This window comes from Solanum verrucosum, unplaced genomic scaffold, assembly GCF_900185275.1.
Source record: "Solanum verrucosum unplaced genomic scaffold, falcon-dt-bn FXZP01000106.1, whole genome shotgun sequence".
Lineage (NCBI taxonomy): Eukaryota > Viridiplantae > Streptophyta > Magnoliopsida > Solanales > Solanaceae > Solanum > Solanum verrucosum.
The window spans coordinates 1,672,661-1,691,352 of NW_026020130.1; the positions used below are offsets into that span (position 1 = coordinate 1,672,661).

An 18,692-nucleotide genomic window follows, 5' to 3' on the forward strand; every position below is an offset into this window, starting at 1 on the left:
CTTCTTGTCTTCATCTTTATATTGTTCTTTTGTTCTTAAGTTTTACAACAACTCAAGATTATTTTTTATATTTCATTGTTCTTTGTAGTATTATTCTATTATCAAATCCATGTGTTAACTTGACACGATGAAGAAGACTCTTGAATGTTGATTAATTTGACAAAAAAGGTGTCGGCCAAGAGCTCAAAAAAGTGGGCACTTATTTTGTATTCTTATTTTTATCTATTTTCTTATGATAAGATTCTAAGGAAGACGTGTGTGTTGTTTGGGTTTTCTCCATGTAACTTCTTGTCATGACCCAACCCATCGGGCCGTGCAGGCACCTACTCTAACACTTAAGTTGGAGAACCCTCGATTCCCAAACAGTGAAAAACAATGCGGAAGATTAAGAAAACTAAGATAAAACAATTTCATGGAGATTTTTATAAGATAAAGTAGTAAACATCCAATGGATCTAGTCTGAACAGGTACAAGAGCTTCTAAGATTATCAAGTATAACAAAATTTAACAAATGACGCAGCTCCCAGCACATGGAAGGAAAAATAGAAGATGATGAAGATTGTCTTCGTCTTCACCTACGAAACACCAGTGACCCTGCAACCAGACTATACCAAAAAGGCATAGCAAGAGTAGTATCAGTACAAACCACACGTACTTGGAGGAATCATCGGTCTACCAGATTACCCACTGCATAATATAAGAAATTGACCAGCAAAACATGCAATAAGACTATTCATTCCTCCACCTTTATATTTCCCCGTCCTTACCCTTTTCAGATACTTAAAGCATAGTAGTACACTTGACTCTAACCCCTTACTCGTTCCATTCTTGATCATCATTTAACCATTTTGACTCTCAAAGGAGATCCCGAATATAACTACTACCAACCCGATCAACCTCCCACGACACGCCCTTACGTCTTCCACATCACCACTCAACCCATACTTTATAGCAAGCCTATTAACCATTTCCATATGAACCCCCTCCCAGAGTAATAATTAACTATAAACTAAGACGACATAGTATCACCCAATCCTCATCAACAATACACGTCACCACCTCTCTAAGAAACACATAGTAACACCTAGACCCTTGGTCTCCACTTATCATATCCCATCCCGAGTTGGGCATAACCATTCACAATTCATTCCCTATGCGATATACGAATTAACTTACGACACCGCAATCCACCATTATATACAAATATATACACATCACATACAATCCTATTATCATTCTAGGAACAATGTACAATTCCACATTCTCAATGATACACATATATGACAAGTCAATGGTCCTCTCATGGAACCCATACCCAAATTGTTAGTGTACCGAATCGTGACAATCATTCTAAGTTAGTCTTTCAGATTGTGACACTCATTCCAATATATACATGTCGGTAGTGACATCCAATCCTATCTAAGTTAGTGTGTCGGTATGTGACACCCGATCCAATACAAGTTACTGTGTCAATACGTGACACCCGATCCAATAATCACAATCACATCATACCATACAATACTCACATCATATAGTCAAGTACTCAAGTTCATGGCATGCATTGTTCATAATCAACACATTAGGTTCGTTTCCATTTATATTACTTCACTTACACGCATGCATACAATATCATAATAAATCGACATAAATCTCACAATTAGGAAATCAAACCATCACCTTGCCCTAGTTCATCGACTAAGGCTTCCTCCTACGGTATATGTCTTATGTAACATCTAGGATACAAGTACAGTCATCTCATTTCGGTGCACAAAAGCCTACGCATGAATTCTACCGTCAATTACCATTATACTACGCAGTGAATAAAAGATTTACAACTACTCAATTAATAAACCTATCCTACCTGGGCGCCAAGCATTCATAGAGGTATTGTAGCTCGAATTCTGGTTTACGGATGTCGGGACGGTGGATTTGACTGGAAATTCGTGATCTATCAACCTCCTTATGCTAGAAATCTCTTTCTTCTTCCTTCCCAAGCTTAGAGCAGCTTTTTGAGGGTTTTTAGGGTGATCATTGCCTCTTTTTGGTGTTTTAGGAAAAATGAGAAAATCAGACATCGCATTATTTACATTTTGTCTCGCCCATCTCGCTAGAGCGCTGTTGCCCTAGCGGCGTATGGCCCGCTCTGGCGGTCTTCATCTCCCTATAGCGGACTCTATCATTCCATTGTGGCGGGATTTGGGCCGCTGTGGCAGCACTTGGGGAAACAGTAGTATGTTTCCCTTCAAGGCTAGAAAATATATGTTTTCCCTTACACTAGATATTGTTTAATCCCATCAAGTTCTAATGTATATACCCTCCTAATTTTTGCAGGACTTTTCTAAATGCTTGGTGTTAACGAGGAGAATCTACCCTTCATTCGGTTTCCCAATACTGCCAGTCGGGAAAGGTATCACGACTACCAGAACAACAAATTTTGCTGCGAGAGATGTTTTATTTTGCAAGGTTTACAGGGGAAGGATCCCTCCTTTTATAGCCGTCTCATGGAGTTAGGCTAGCCCCAATTGACAGAGGCTCCCCCTGATGCGCGTTCCACTTTGGTGAGGGAGTTCTATGATATTCTCCCTACTGTTCACTGGGATGACCCTCATCCTATCATCCGCATCCGGGGAGTTGACATCCCCCAAAATGCTTTTTACATAAATGATGTGTTCGAGGTGTCAGATGTTCCCAACACTGAGTACCAGGCCAAGCTGAGGGAGATTGATTTTGGGCTGGTTGAAGGACACACTCATCGAGCCTGCGCGTCAGAACCATGTCTATTGGGCCACTACGGAGGGCATCACCAGTGCTAAATGGTCACTGGATGTTAAGAGATAGCTACACTTGGTTACTAGAAGGATCCGCCCGTCGGGCAACCGTACCGACGTGATATTTCCTCGGGCTTTAGTGGTGGCGTGCGCTATATAGGGTATTGATCTGAACGTGGGCGCGCAGATGATTTCTGAGTGAAACGTGTTCTATAGAGGCAACGAGAAGGCGTTCTTCCTGTCGGGGCTAGTGACTGCATTGTGCAAGAGGGTGAGAGTGCCACTCTTGGAAATAGACGAGGTACTTCCTATGGATCCCCCCTTTCACCCTCTTTTAGTTAGCCAGGGTTCCACCTCTAGGAGCAAGAGGAGGAGAATGGACAAGGCCAGTAGCAATCAGGCGGATACGAAGGTGGATGATGAGGAAGGGGAAGATGGTGCAGGCGACGACACCCTTCCCACCCGATCCCAGCCCCCACTCTAGGTAGAGGAGGATTTAGCGACTTTTCTAAAGAGATTGGGATGTTTTTTTTCTAGAACCACCCCAGTCCCACCCAACACTGCTCTTGAGGTCGAGATGCTCCGTCGCGAACTACGCCAGGAGAAGAGAAAGGGTCCTGAGAGAGATTGTCTAACGGTCCGGATATGGAAGGCCATGATGATCAACTTTACTTACGTTGCCCCCGGATAGGAGGTTCCTTGAGTCGAGAGAGAAGACTTCCATCACTTTACTTTCATGGACGAGGCAGTGACTTGCCTGGTACCCCCGGAGGACCTCGATTTTGATAACGACGCCTCCCAGTCCCAGGGATCTTGATTTGTTTTTTCGTCCCTCTTTGGCTTGTAATGAACAATATTTCATTCCCTTTCTGTTTTTCCTATACTTGTAAGCACATGGATGCTGGTTTTTGCTGTCTTATACAACCATTAATTAATTGCTAAGGTTTATGACTTACTATTCTATTGATGAGCACTGGTTGAAATGCATGGATTAGTTTGGATACGATTCGGGGTCTATATAAGTGACTAGCGAAAATAAGGGAGACAGGGCTGAGATTCTGTCTCACCCTGTCCCGCTCTGGCGGGAGAAATCCCGCGATGGCAGTCTCGCCTTGGTGGGAAATATCCCACCCTAGCGGCCCTGACGAAAACAGAAACCCTGCCAACAACTTTTTTGAGGTTCTTCTCTTTCCTAAATTTCCCTTAGATTCCCAGTTATAACATAGGCATTTTAGGGTAATCCCTTTGCTAGGATAGTCATTGTCTACCCCGAGTCAATCCCCACGGTACACACTCTAGAATCCCTATACATTAATTCAACATCATAACCACGCACATCCATATAATATGCCCATACACTCACACAGTTATAGTTAATCGCAAGACATTTCCAGATTTCATTTACGAATGACATCGTGGATTATATAGACTCTTGCATCTAACTTAGTCATGACCTTTCCTTCCAACAACAAGTTCACAAAACTTAAGCAATCACAACTCGCACAGTTTCGAATATTTAGTCTAGCATGCTGTATATAACAAGGTTCAGAAAAACACTTATTGTGCACATAATCATATCATAGCATTCAAGAAAACACATTCTTTACACCAACAATTAATTTCGATAATAAGAAGTAAACATTCACAGTTCAAGTTACCACTTCACAGACAAGTCCAAAGTATTAGTTAGTTTGCATCCATAGATGACCATTACTAATCATCCATGTAGTTGTACATCCTCTAAGGCCAGATACCAATTGGAATTGGGAGATACCAATTTGACTCAACTCATACCACAAGCGACACTTTGCACGAGAGAAGGAACGAAATGATTCCCTAGAATGCTTCATAGCTTCCTGACGATTAGATGTGGACGTCAACACACCCATCTGTAGAAGTCTACTCCACATTTGCTCTTGTATGGGGAGACCGGTAACTTGGGCTCTGAAACCAATTTGTCATGACCCAACCCACTAGGCCGTGTGGGCACCTACTCTAACACCTAAGCAGGAGAACCCTCGATTCCCAAATAGTGAAAAACAATGCGGAAGATTAAGAAACCTAAGATAAACAATTTCATGGAGATTTTTATAAGATAAGAGTTTAATACGTTTCAAAGTTAAGACTTGTAAAGTAGTTAACACCCTAGGGATCTAGTCTAAACAGGTACAGGAGCTTCTAAGATTATAAAGTATAACAAAATTTAACAAATGACGCAGCTCCCACCACACGGAAGGAAAAATTGAAGCTGTTGGAGATTGTCTTCGTCTTCACATACGAAACATCACAGACCCTGCAACAAGACTATGCCAAAAAGGCATAGAAAGAGTAGTATCAGTACAAGCCACACGTACTGGTAGGCATCATCAGTCAACCCGATAACTCACAGCATAATATAAGAAATCGACCAGCAAAACATGCAATAAGACTATTCATTTCTCCACCTTTATATTTCCCTATCCTTACCCTTTCCGAATACTTAAATCATACTAATACACTTGACTCTAACCCCTTACTCATTCCGTTCTTGATCATAACTTAACCATTCTATATCTCGAAGGAGATCCCGAATATAATTACTACCAACTCGGTCAACCTCCCACGACACGCCCTTACATATTCCACATCACCAATCAACCCTTGACTCCATAGTACTTTCTAGTACCACCCAATCCTCAACAACAATACACGTCACCACCTCTCTAAGGTACACATAGTGACACCTAGACCCTTGGTGTTCGCTTATCATATCCCAACCCTAATTTGGCCTAACCATTCACAATTCATTCCCTACGAGGAATACCAATTAACTTACGACACCGCAATCCACCATTATATATATATACATCACGTACAATCCGATTATCATTCCAGGAACAATGTACAATTCCACATTCTCAGTGATACACATATATGATAAGTCAATGGTTCTCTCATGGAACCCATGCCCAAACTGTTAGTGTATCGGATCGTGACACCCGTTCCACGTTAGTGTGTCAGATCGTGACACCCATTCCAATATATACATGTTAGTACGTAACATCTGATCCCATGCAAGTTAGTGTGTCGGTACGTGACACCCGATCCAATGCAAGTTAGTGTGTCGGTACGTGACAAACGATCGAATAATCACAATCAAAATTTCAATCACATCCATAACATGCAATACTCACATCCTATAGTCAAGTACTCAAGTTCATGGCATGCAATGTTCATATCAACTCATTAGGTTTTTTTCCACTTTTATTACTTCACTTACATGCATGCATACAATATCACAATAAATCGACATAAATCTTATAATTAGGAAATCAAGCCATCACCTAGCCCTAGTTCATCGACTAAGGCTTCCTCCTACGGTATACATTTGATGTAACACCTAGGATACAAGTACAATTATCTCGTTTTGGTACACAAATGCCTACGCATGAATTCTACCGTCAATAACGATTATTCTACGCAGTGAATAAAATTTTTACAACTACTCAATTAATAAGCCTAGCCTACCTGGGCGCCAAGCATTCATAGAGGGATTGTAGCTCGAATTCTGGTTTTCAGATGTCGGGACTGTGGATTTGACCGGAAATTCCTGATCTATCAACCTCCTTATGCTAGAAATCTCTTTCTCCTTCCTTCCCAAGCTTAAAACAACTTTTTGAGGGTTTCTAGGGTGATCCTTGCTTCTTTTTGGTGTTTTAGAAAAAAGGAGAAAATCAGACTTCACATTATTTACATTATGTCTCGCCCATCCCGCTAGAGCGTTGCCGCCCTAGTGGCCTATGGCCTGCTCTGGCGGGCTAGGTGGTCCAATTCCTAACTTTTTTCTCTTCCTAATTAACTACGGTTCGGGTCGTTACACTTCTTTAGTTTGAATTTGTATAATTTTTCATTATTGCAAGTTTGTATTTTTCTTTAGATGCAAATTAGTTATTGTAACTTTGTGTGTAATAATACTAACTACTAACCAATGTTCAACGATATTATAGTACAAAAAATTATTTATGTTTCTTTAAAGAATCATCTATTTTGTCCATATAAAATCATATTTTTTTATTTCATGAAACCCCTACTCAAGATTATTCTTTTTATTTCATATTTGAAGTCATGTTTTCCATGGTTGGATATTATAATAAAGGTAGACTCAATAACGGGACTCTTAGATGTTGATCAGTTAGTCAGAGGGAATGTTGACAAGAGCTCAAAAAATTGTTCATTGATTCATTAATATTTAAAAAAAAAAAAACATTTTCTTATGATTAAGGTCCTAATGAAGGTATGTGCATTGTGTTATTTCTATGTAATTTCGTAAGTTTTGAAGGTAAGAGCATTTTGTTTGTACATTTGTTAGACGGAAATTAATTATTGTAACTTTGTCTTATGCTAATTCAAACATTATTATTGATAGATTAGAATATATATATATCAAATGTTGAAATACAACCTTCTTTATGATATTTTTTTACGGTACAAAGAACCATTTATGTTTCTTATGATTAACATCCTAAGAAAGATGTGTTTTTGTTACTATAAAAAATTACTATTAAGTAGGATAGAGGAAGGAAAAGAGAAAAAGAAGAAAAAAATTAATAAAATATAAAACAAATACTACAATAAATGATAGAGGCAAAATTAAAAATATGAATATTTATTTAGATAATGATGAAAAATAAGAGGAAAAATAATAACAATGAGTTAGATAAAATCGACACCTCTCTTTGGCCAAGAATCCTATTTGTTTATTTATTTATTTTCACTATAATTCTATTTATATTATTGTTGTTATTATTATAATAATAATAATAATAATAATAATAATAATAATAAAATAAAATAAAAAAAGAATTGTGTTAATGACTATTCCTTCATTAATTTTTTATTCTTTATTGTAAAAATTCGAATGTTTATAAATAAAGACAGTGTAAGAATTTTTATAAATGATCACATTAGAGTTTGAAAAAATATGCATTAGTTTCATATATTTTTCTTCTTTTTATTAATAATTAAGATTATAAGAATGATATTCCATTATTTATTTATTTATATTCTCTCCATAATTTTCTTGTTTTATATTTTACACGATTTTTTTTATTATTGTAAGTTTATAAATTTTTTGGTCCAAAATAACAACTTATGATTTTGTTGAAAGTCATATAACTACTGACCAAGCATTTTTCTTTGTGAAATCACTTATACATCGGGATATATATAATATATATGCACATATTATAAATATTTCTTCTATCAATATCATATTTTAATAAAATTATTAACATCTTATCATTTTTATAACCGCGTGAAGCGCGGATAAGTTTCCTAGTAATATTATATTAGAAAAAAACGGCTCAAGTCATATTAATAAAACTCAATTCCAGATATTACTACAGTTCTCCTCGATGAGATTGATTTCATATTTTGAAAAGGATACATAATATTTTCACTAGAAACGCGACTAAATACTACTTTTCTATATAAATTGGCTTTGAACTTTTAATTTTTTTAAAAAATAATATCTCTCCATTAAATTTTAAATTTAGAGTAATATGATGTAATCAACCCAATTAGTAATTGAGGATCACCTAATTAGTAATTGAGGATCACCTAATTAGTAATTGAGTATCAAATAATAGAGGATTGCGGATAATTGTAATCAATTTAATGAATCCTAAATTATTTTATTGTAACAAGCAAATAGAAAAAAAATTATTATTATGAACAAATAAAAATAAAAATTCAACCACACAATAATAAAATAAATAGAATAGCAAAAAATACTAACATGATATGAAAATTTGAGATGCCGAATAACGATGATTGTTGATTGATGAAGAAGAACGCAGAGAAACTCACAAATCATAAATATACTTATACAAATATAAGGATTTAAGGAGTCAACACTATTTTATTTAACTATAATTCTAATCGATAAAGGACCAAAGATTTTGAGTTTTATTTTAATTCTAAAAATAAAATAAAAAGTAGTTAGATTTTGAATGAATTAGAGTGGGTCCATAGGTTTTTAATGAAGGGGACCTACTATAACAAAAAATTAAGAGAAAAAAAAAAAACGTGAAAGAAAATCGCGAAAAAGAGCAAACATTAAGAGAGAGAAAAAACGTGAAAAAAAGAGAAAAAGAAAATCCCGAAGAAGGAGCAAAAATTAAGAGAGAAAAAAAAACCTTCGGGGAATCGAACTCAGGACAGAATACACGGAACGTGGCACCTCTGCCATTCTTTTACAAAGCAGTGTTCTTTTAACGTATTTACCTTTTAACATTTCTTTTTCTTCATATATATATAGGTATATCCCGTAAAAATTTCCGACGAAGCCGTGTCACGTGACACACCTTAAGTGTACCTAAATCCGCCCCTGAATGATACAATACAATTAAGATTAATTGCTAAAAATTGAAAAACAAAATATACACATATAACACCATTATATATATTTGATCCATATGAAACAAAATGTGAGACAAAATTAAAGCAAAAAATGTACAGATCTAGAGAGAGTTGATTAATTAATGTGAAATGGCATGTCCAACTAAAGCACCACCCACTATCCCTGCACCCAAACCCAACCCTACTCCCATAACTCCAACCTTATTATTACCCTTTGGTTGTTGTACTTGTTGTTTTTGGTGCTGGTGCTGGTGTTGGTTTTGGTGCTGCTGTTGTATCGAGAGATTATATCTGTATTCATATCCATATCCATATCCCGGAGGAGGTTGTTGCTGATATTGATCACGATTGTATCCGCCTGCAGCAGGAGGGGAATATTGATACGCGGTGGATGACGTACCACACCAAACAGGTGGCATATGAGTTGGTGGATATCCCGTGACAGGCGGCAAGGCAGGATAGCCATTGATATGTTGTTGTGTATGCGCAAATTTCTTTCCAAATTTGTATGCAAACTTCAATGTACCCTTAGGTTTCCTTGTCCCAGCTGTGAAAATTTGATATTCCACAACTCTCTCAGAAGAGCCATCATCGTTAGAATTGGAATGCGTAAATAGTTCTTGGATTGGAATGGTTACAATGCCAACATCCTTATCACCAAAAAATCGATTTGATCTAAGGCGAAAGAAGAGGGAAAGATCAGGTTTAGTAAGGGAAGGCTCATCCAAGGTAAATTTCATGAGGTAATTCCATTTTGGATTAGTTCCACCTTTTTTGTCCACAAATGTCTTTTTCTTGTTTTTGGCATAACCAAAGATGGAAACTTCTACGTACACATCCATAGGGTAATAAAGATTTACATTTTTAATGGCGTCCGCAGAGATCACTGTCATATCAAACAGACGCCATTCCATTATATATTGAACAAGAGATCCACTCCAACACCTTAATCTTATTACTTAATAAATCAAAGAGAGAAAGAGATTAATTAATTTATGTTTGGATGTTAAAGAGGAAAAAGGGTGAGCAAGAGCGATTAACTAAACACCATAAATTTCACCGCTCAACTAGGAGAAGAAAGGAAGGTTATCACAAATTAAACATAGTAGTACTTATTTCTCGGAATCACTTTCCTTTTATCTTAATTCCACACAAAGACAATTAAACATGCCTTTAATTTAGTGCTAAATATTTTTGTATTTATTACTCCCCCACTCCTTATTGACTGGTAAAATATTTCCTAATTTGATTTCTCCTTTTACTTATAATTTTTGACAATTCTAAAAAGGACAATTTTTATTTTTTTTATTATATCCTTATTTTATTAACATTAAGGGTGTATTTGGTATGTAGGAAAATATTTTTCTGAAAAATGTTTCCAATTTTCCCATGTTTGGTTGACTTAATGTTTTGGAAAATGTTTTTCAAATCAACTTTCAAAAATTAAGGAAAACATTTTTCAAAACTCTATTTCATCCTTCAATATATTTTTCCTTACCCTACCCCTATATATGTAATGACTCGGAAAACCATTTTTGGAAACTTTTGTAAAATTACCGTTTTACCTCTCTCGATAGTTGTCTTGAGTCATTTTTAATCAGTCGATGAAGTTGGTTTGGAAATTTTGAACTATCTGTTTAACTATAGTTAATTAACTGATGGATAAATTTTAGATAATTAATTTAATTTGTGACTAATGAGTAGCATATATCACTTGACCCATATTTATTAAAAATAAGTTGCTAGGATTTGTGACTTTTAATGCCTAATTATTTAAGAAAAGAAAAGGGAGGTAGCACCTTTGCGGACGAATTACGAAGAAAGCACTGCACTTCTTGCAGGTAAACAAACAAAAGTACATCTACTCTTACAAAAATTTTTATATAGTTAACTATACATATATAGAATAAAGTGCATCTTAATATGATTATCAATATTGGGTGTAGAAGTTGTTGCCCTTCTGTTAATGTTGGCTGTATGTGGGTTGTTTAAAAGATTGGAGACAATTTTAATGGATAGTTATTAATTAACGATTGCAATATTATTTCTACTAGAAGCATGGCTATACATATATAGAATAAAGTGCATCTTAATATGATTATCAATATTGGGTGTAGAAGTTGTTGCCCTTCTATTAATGTTGGCTGTATGTGGGTTGTTTAAAAGATTGGAGACAATTTTAATGCATAGTTATTAATTAACGATTGCAATATTATTTCTACTAGAAGCATGAGTTTAACAAATGGTATCAATATGTCTGTTTCTTGGAATTTCAATTCCAATTCAAGGATAATTTTGACATTTACTCATCTATACAAACTAACGTGTCTTAACCTCAGCAGTTTAATGGCCACCTCACTAATTTGGTACATCATGCATTTTATTTCATTAACTTTTCTTTCCTTTTGTGTCGGTTTTAATTTTTTTCTTCTACACTGTTTTCTTCCGACTCTTTTTATCATTCTCTATTGTCGGTTTTATGTTTCATATTCAATTGATATACATAAACACAAGAGATATCATATGCCTATTCAAAACCTCAATTGTGATGTTTTATATTTCTTTTTTATTTACAGAGTAATATTTTAGCTTAAAAAATTGGAGAAATCTGCCACTGGGTTTAGGACCTTTGCCTGGAATGTATTTTTTTATCCATATATATTTCAAATTTCTAAATTTGTCTTTGTTTCTTTTGCTGTGTGATTTATTTTATTCAGTGCTGCTAAGTTTAATATTTCACTGTTCTTGATTCCCATTTTCCTAAAATTGGATTTTCGTGGTATCTATTTTTGTTTGATAATATGATTAAATCATCATAAATTTTTTTTACTTTTCTTATTTTCTGCCTTCTCTTCCTGCTTAAGTGTGGTCCTCTTCTTTAAATATAAAAATATGATAAATCATAATGGTAATTTGTAGTACTTTTACTACTATCATCAAGATCTATTATCTCTAGAACACCCAATAGAGGATCATGTTCAACCTTCTCTAGCGAAATTAAATTTTCATTTTTATTTTTCATATCCAGCATGACATGTCTCAAAAATCAAGAGAAGTTCGCAAATTACTTACTTTTGGTAGTTACTATAGCTACTAACTATATTAATTCAGGTGCACATGAACAACAACAATTTCTTCATGGAATTATTTATTTCTTTTGTATATGTATGTCTGTTGTATTTATTTTTGTTTGATTTAACTGTTAGGTCTTACTTACTTTTCGTTCATGTTCACCCGTCATCAATCCACAAAATGTTTAATGGTAGTATATACACAAATATAGAGCCGTCAATATGGGTTAGGCCCGTTGGGCCGGCCTTGCCTAACCCGTTATTTAATAGGGGCGGGCTACGATTTTTGGAACCCATTTAAGAAAAGGGCTTTTTAGCTCGGCCTGAATAAACATGTCGATTTGTGAGGCTTGAGAAATATGAATAGGGTCGGTCCGTGAGCCAAACAAAAATTAATTAAAAAATAAAAATAAAATAGAGTATTAAAAATAACTAGAGTCTAAACTCAAAATCTATTTAAAATTTGAAATATTACAATTTAATTACAATTATATTTATAAAATATATACTACATAAAATAAAAATTCCTTAAAATTTATAGGGAATCACTACATAGGTCATAGGCTATGGAATATTTTCATAGTTTTTCTGTTTTATTATGATCATTGAAAACAATTAGGTTAATATTTCTATTTAGCTATTTATACTTTTACTTGAAATTAAACTTAATAAATATTATAAAGATAATTTTATTTGTGTATTTGATTAACAAGTAGTAACACTAACACCATGAATTATTGTCTTGTCGATATTTATGATAATATTTTTTAATTATAATTTAATTTAAAAAATTATTTTAAAATGCTACTTTTAAGAAAAGAGGGTTGGCCTGGCAAAGCCCGTAGCCCCCGTACATGTGGACTGAGCCGATCATTTTTCGACCCACACAAAAAATGAGCTAGCCCGACTTGACCCGTTAAATTTCAAAGACTGCATATGTTAGCCTGGATGGGATGGCCAGCCCATATTGACAGCTCTACACAAATGTCTAATGGTGGTATATATAGATGAATTTAAGGCTATCTTAGATGTATTGGACTCCTTGTAACTTGTAAGAAGATTATACTTTAATTTTGGTTCATGAATTGTAGAGACCTTATGATGTAACATCTTCTTTTGATCACAATGTGTGATGAAATGCCTGGACGGTGAATTCTTATACTCACATGGTCGGCGTAAGCATTAGTTTTCTTTTATATTTAGTTTTGCCCGATAATTAGCAATGGCAATGTAATACAAGCGTATTACATATCGATTGTGCTATATAAATGCATGCAATGGCTTTCGGTAAGGGCTTTGTTAGAAGAACGGATGCTAATTAGTTGTGAAATGTATGCTTTGAGTTGTGACATTAATTACTGTTTTTATTGATTTTGATAGCTATTTGTATCTTTTTTTTTTTTGTAATTAGAAGCCACAAACAAAACACATTACTATAAATATTTTTATACATATATATTGTGTCTACATAGTGTGAATTGTAAATATTATGAAGTGGTTATCATCACCTGTAAAAGTTTAAATATATATATTTTTCTATCATTTTAATATCTAAACAGAGGTAATGAAAAAAAATACACGATGCTAACTTTTATACTGAATAAAACTTCAAAATTCACTATTTTGGCATAAAGGGAAGAGACAATGACATTTTTAGTCCCACAATGAATTTCCATAGACACTCATATACATGAAACTAATAAGAAAAATGTTCTCACCTTGGACATTTTTTCTTTCACAAGTAAATTATAAATAAATTTTGATGAAACATATATAAAATCTTTAAAATTGTTTACGAATATAATATATTATGTATGTATAATAATAAAATTTATGTATATAACTTGTTGGTTCGGTTCGGTTATTTCTTCGATTTTTTTCGAACAAAACCATAACCAAACCAATGACTATCGGTTCTTAACAATCTAAAACCACACCAAACCAAAACCCAAATTAAATCGATTTATTTAATCGGTATGATTTGGTTTTTCGGTTTGAATTGGTTTTTATCCAAACCATGAACACCCCTAGTTGTGTGTTTATCTTAATTAAAATCATGTATTAATTATTTTCTGCATTTGAACACCGACTGCCACTTAAAACAAATTTCACATAATAGTCTAATTTGTTACTGCATTAACATGCTATTTTCTGCATAATATGTCACTGTATATTTGCTATCCTAATAAAATTCTGCTTGAAATAATTTTAGTTTCTGCATTAGGAAATATTGTCTTGCCACTTTTAATCAACTAATAAATAATATCTCCATGCTTTATAAATAAATAAATAAAAAATAAATTTTCTGCATTATGTTATATCTTTCTGCCCTTTTATTATTCAATATTACTCTGTTGCTTGCTTAGATGTTTATGTGCACACACTTAAGCATGAGACCTTTCACCTTATGTGTGTTTGCTAGCATGCTAAATAAAATCTAGAGGCCAATATGAGACCCTATGTGTTAAATGCTTGTCTAAATTGTTTGGCTTGGTGTCTAGGTGGACCTATTAGGAGTTTATTTCAGTCTAAAACCTTCCTAATAGAAGTTCCATGCCTCTTGGACCTTAAGCGGGGATGCTAGGCACCTTTTTAGAGACGAAAAGCATGTGGTGGTGGGGTAGGGGTAGTCTAGGCCCTACGAAGATGATGACATCAACTCGATCTTATTGACAAACCTTGGTTTTGTCTGTCCTTACACGGAAGCTGATTGAATATAAAAGTCGAGTGCTGATTCGTAAAGTCCTTCAGAGTCTCCCTTCCCTTCTCCCTTTTATATGTTTATAATAATTATAATTATTTGGGGGTAGTTTAGTAAAAAATAAAAAATTGATTCGCCTATCTAATTGTGCAACTTCTGTCTCCTCGCTCCTCTTTATTAATTGTTTAAATGTTTATTTATTGTTTGTTACATCACTTAGTCTTGCATGCTTAACTAATTAATTAAAATAACTAAAGTGCCCTTAATTGTTTAGTATTATGTTATTACTTAGTTTGACATGCTTAATTGATTAAATAAATAAATGAAGTGACCTTAAATGCTACTTGTAACCCTCACATAAATTGCATGAGATACGGCCGGGACCCACATTTGTGGACCTCGAGGGATGCCAAACACCTTCCCTTCGAGGTAACTTAAACCCTTACCCTGATCTCTGGTTCGTTGACCTTAGATAGATTTACCTAGGTTAGATAGGTTCCCTAACGCGCCTTAATTCGTTAGGTGGCGACTCTTCATTTTTCAAAGCCCAAAAATAGTTGTTAGGTCGTGCACCAAAACCCGTTTTGAGAAAAAATGGGGCGCGAAAGGCTTGTGCACGTGACAACTAGGTTTTGGAGATTTTGTTAAACTGACTTGCTATCCGCATTAGTAATTGTTATTAAACTTCTATTTTTATTTTATTTCTGCACTTTATCGTAATGGTTGAGTTTTAGGCTAACTTGTCTTGGTGGGATAAGACGAGTGCCATAACATCCTTTTTTAGGTTGTGAGACCCTACCCCGCGAGCGACCCTTCCCATACAATTTTTTTTTTTTTTTTAACTTTTCTTATTTTTTAAATTTCAAATATCTTTTTACCACTACTCCCAAACCAGCCCCACCTCTTCCCCCAAACAAAAAAAAATGAAAAAATTAAAAGTTATTTCTCAAAAATATTTCAAATTTTTAGATTTGTTTTACGTCATCTAACCCCTACCCCCTCCCTCCACAAAAAAAATTGTTTTGAAAAAAAAATCAAAGTTAAAAAAAATTCATTTCTTACACCTCCATCCCCCAGCTACCCTTATCAAAGTTTTCTTTTAAATTTATTTTTTGAAAAATTGAAATTTATAAGATTTTCATTCTTTACACCACCCTCATTTCTACCCCCCGCCCCCAAGCTACCCCGTCAAAAAAACTAATTTTTTTAAAAAAAAAATATTCAAATTTAAAATTAATAAAAAAATTACCCCACCCCACTCCCCCCTACCCCACCCCCGTTTCATTTTAAAAAAAAAAAAATTGTTTTTACAAAATATTTCAAATTTTAAAAAATATCATTTTTATGCCACCCCACCCCTACACACATCCCCAGCCCCCATACCCCCTTACCACCGTCAATTTTTTTTAAAAAACAATTTGTTTTTGAAAAACATTTCAAATTTAAAATTTTCAATTTTTATACCATCTCTACCCCCTACCCCCTATCTAGCTATCCCCCAACCGCCAATCCACCGTTAATTTTTTTGTTAATATTTTTGAAATATTATTTAATTTTTTAAAATTTCATTTTTACGCCATTGGGTCAGAAATTATTTTCCTATAGAGTATTTTATATTTTTGAGCAAAAAATAAAAGACATTTTTGGAAAATATTTTTCATTTACCAACCAAAAATTAAAACATATTTTCCAAAAATTATTTTCTACTCACCAACAATAATAAGAAAATAAGTTAGAAATCAACTTGTTTTCCAAGTAAACATTTTCTAGGAAAACATTTTCCTTCAAACCAAACACACCCTAAGTTAGTATCTTTGAAAAATGTAGTGAGTAATTATATTTAGAACCCTATCAATTAATAGTGATAAAATGATAAACTCACTATACCAATTACCATATTCTTAATAGGTGTGTCAAGTCAAAATTTGACAAGTCAAATGGGACAAAAAAATATTTTACGGACCGATTAAAAAAATATTATGAGTTTTGGGCCGAAAACATTCTTTAACTATAGCTAGAACTTAAAGTACATCCTTCAACTAGCATAGTGAACAAAAATCATACTTCATGTCTTTAAATCTTAGGAAGTTTCATCCGTGAAATTCTTTTTAGAAATCTAACGGAACTCATCCCACGTGCAAGTCACATGACCCCAACCATCACAACATAAGTACATTCAATGATTTATCTTTTCTTCTCAAATAAAAACTTAGGGTTTTTCTGGGCTAAGAACTTTGTAAGAATCTGTTCCATTTATCCTTGCCAATATTTTATTTTCTAGTGGCGAAACTTTTTTACATAACAAATTTAGGATACCTCAACTTTGCAAAATTGTAATAAAAGTTGCTTTGGACCAACTTCATATTGGAAATAGTTAGTACCAACTAGACATGATTTAGTCTTTAACATACTAATAACGTTGGTATTATTAGAGGCATTATCTAATGTGACACTCATCACTTTATTGCTAAGCATATACAAATCTAAAACACTTAAAACAATTGAAGTTATATAAGCATAAGTATTTTTCTGTACACATTATTTATAACTTAAGATTCTTTTTTTTGAAAATTCCAGTTATGATCAAGTCAATATGCTGTAACAGTTAATAATCATGTCCATTAATACTACGATCCATGTCAGAAATTATAGACACTTTACAATCTAATATGCTAAATAACCAGCGAAGATATTGACAATGTTTACCTTAAAAATAAAAAAACATCATTTTAACAATATTTCTTACAATACCTTTAAAAGAAGGATTATAAGTTTGTTGAATATATTCAATAAAATCCGGACGTGAAGAAAAACTAAGAGGGAAATCACAAACAACAACCATCTTAGCTAAGTTTTCGCGATCTCTTTCTTTATTTTATTTACATTGTGTAATTGAACCACCTTGGTTAGAATTATCCAATGTTCCTTAAACCATGTTAGAACCCTATACCAATTCATCAACATCAACATTAATATTTTTGCCTCTTTTTTTTTTTATCAGCTAAAGTTTTAGCCGCCTTATATTTGATCGGTCTACAAGATAGGAAATGTATATTTAAACCCCCTGTCTCATCATTACCTCCACCTAATTTATGTACAAATGGTTGTTCACACTTATTACAACTAGCAATAGCTTTTACAGGCTCTAAAGTCATAAATTGCCAGAAGTTTTAGGACATTGATACTTCACCTTTTACCTTGTAGAAGGTACAAGAGAGGGAGGGGGATCTGACTAGCTTCTTCAGTTGGAGCTTCGATCGCCAAACTGGTAGGTGTAGGTGTATCCTCCAATTCATCCTCTTCCAAATCAAATTCTACATTTTCATCAAAATTAATATTACCATAACGTCGTTCTAAAATTTCAGGATCAATTTGGGTATTTGCATCTATATTAAAATGAGGAGTGAAAGTAGTATGATCAACATAAGTAGAATCATTTGTGTTAAATCTAATTGTATGCATTGATTTAGAAGAAGAACCACCACATTTGCTTTTATTTTTTTCTTTACTACTTATTTTAGTAAAACTAAACATACTAGAAATAGTGTTTGTTATTTTTTCCTTACCAATCTTTTTTTACTAGAACTCATAAATTAATAAAATTATAAATGCAATATAAAAATAATAATAATACAAAAACTAATTGAGGAAAATTTAATAAATTAAGAGATGGAATGAATGTGCCAAACATCTGCGTAAATAACATATCGTTATAATCAATACTTGACACTTGAAGCTTGCTCCAACAATATT

The 18,692-nt window shown here is 33.8% G+C and overlaps 1 protein-coding gene and 1 long non-coding RNA gene across 2 annotated transcripts in view; both read right to left on the reverse strand.

Moving 5' to 3' along the window:
- Positions 1–18,692, reverse strand: part of LOC125827299 (uncharacterized) — a 322,911-nt gene that overhangs the window by 150,235 nt on the left and 153,984 nt on the right. The gene's annotated exons all lie outside the window — the stretch shown is intronic.
- Positions 9,231–10,112, reverse strand: LOC125827294 (protein SRC2 homolog). The gene has a single exon (XM_049506609.1). The coding sequence runs from the start codon at positions 10,079–10,081 to the stop codon at positions 9,287–9,289; it is 795 nt and encodes a 264-aa protein (XP_049362566.1). The 5' UTR covers positions 10,082–10,112; the 3' UTR covers positions 9,231–9,286.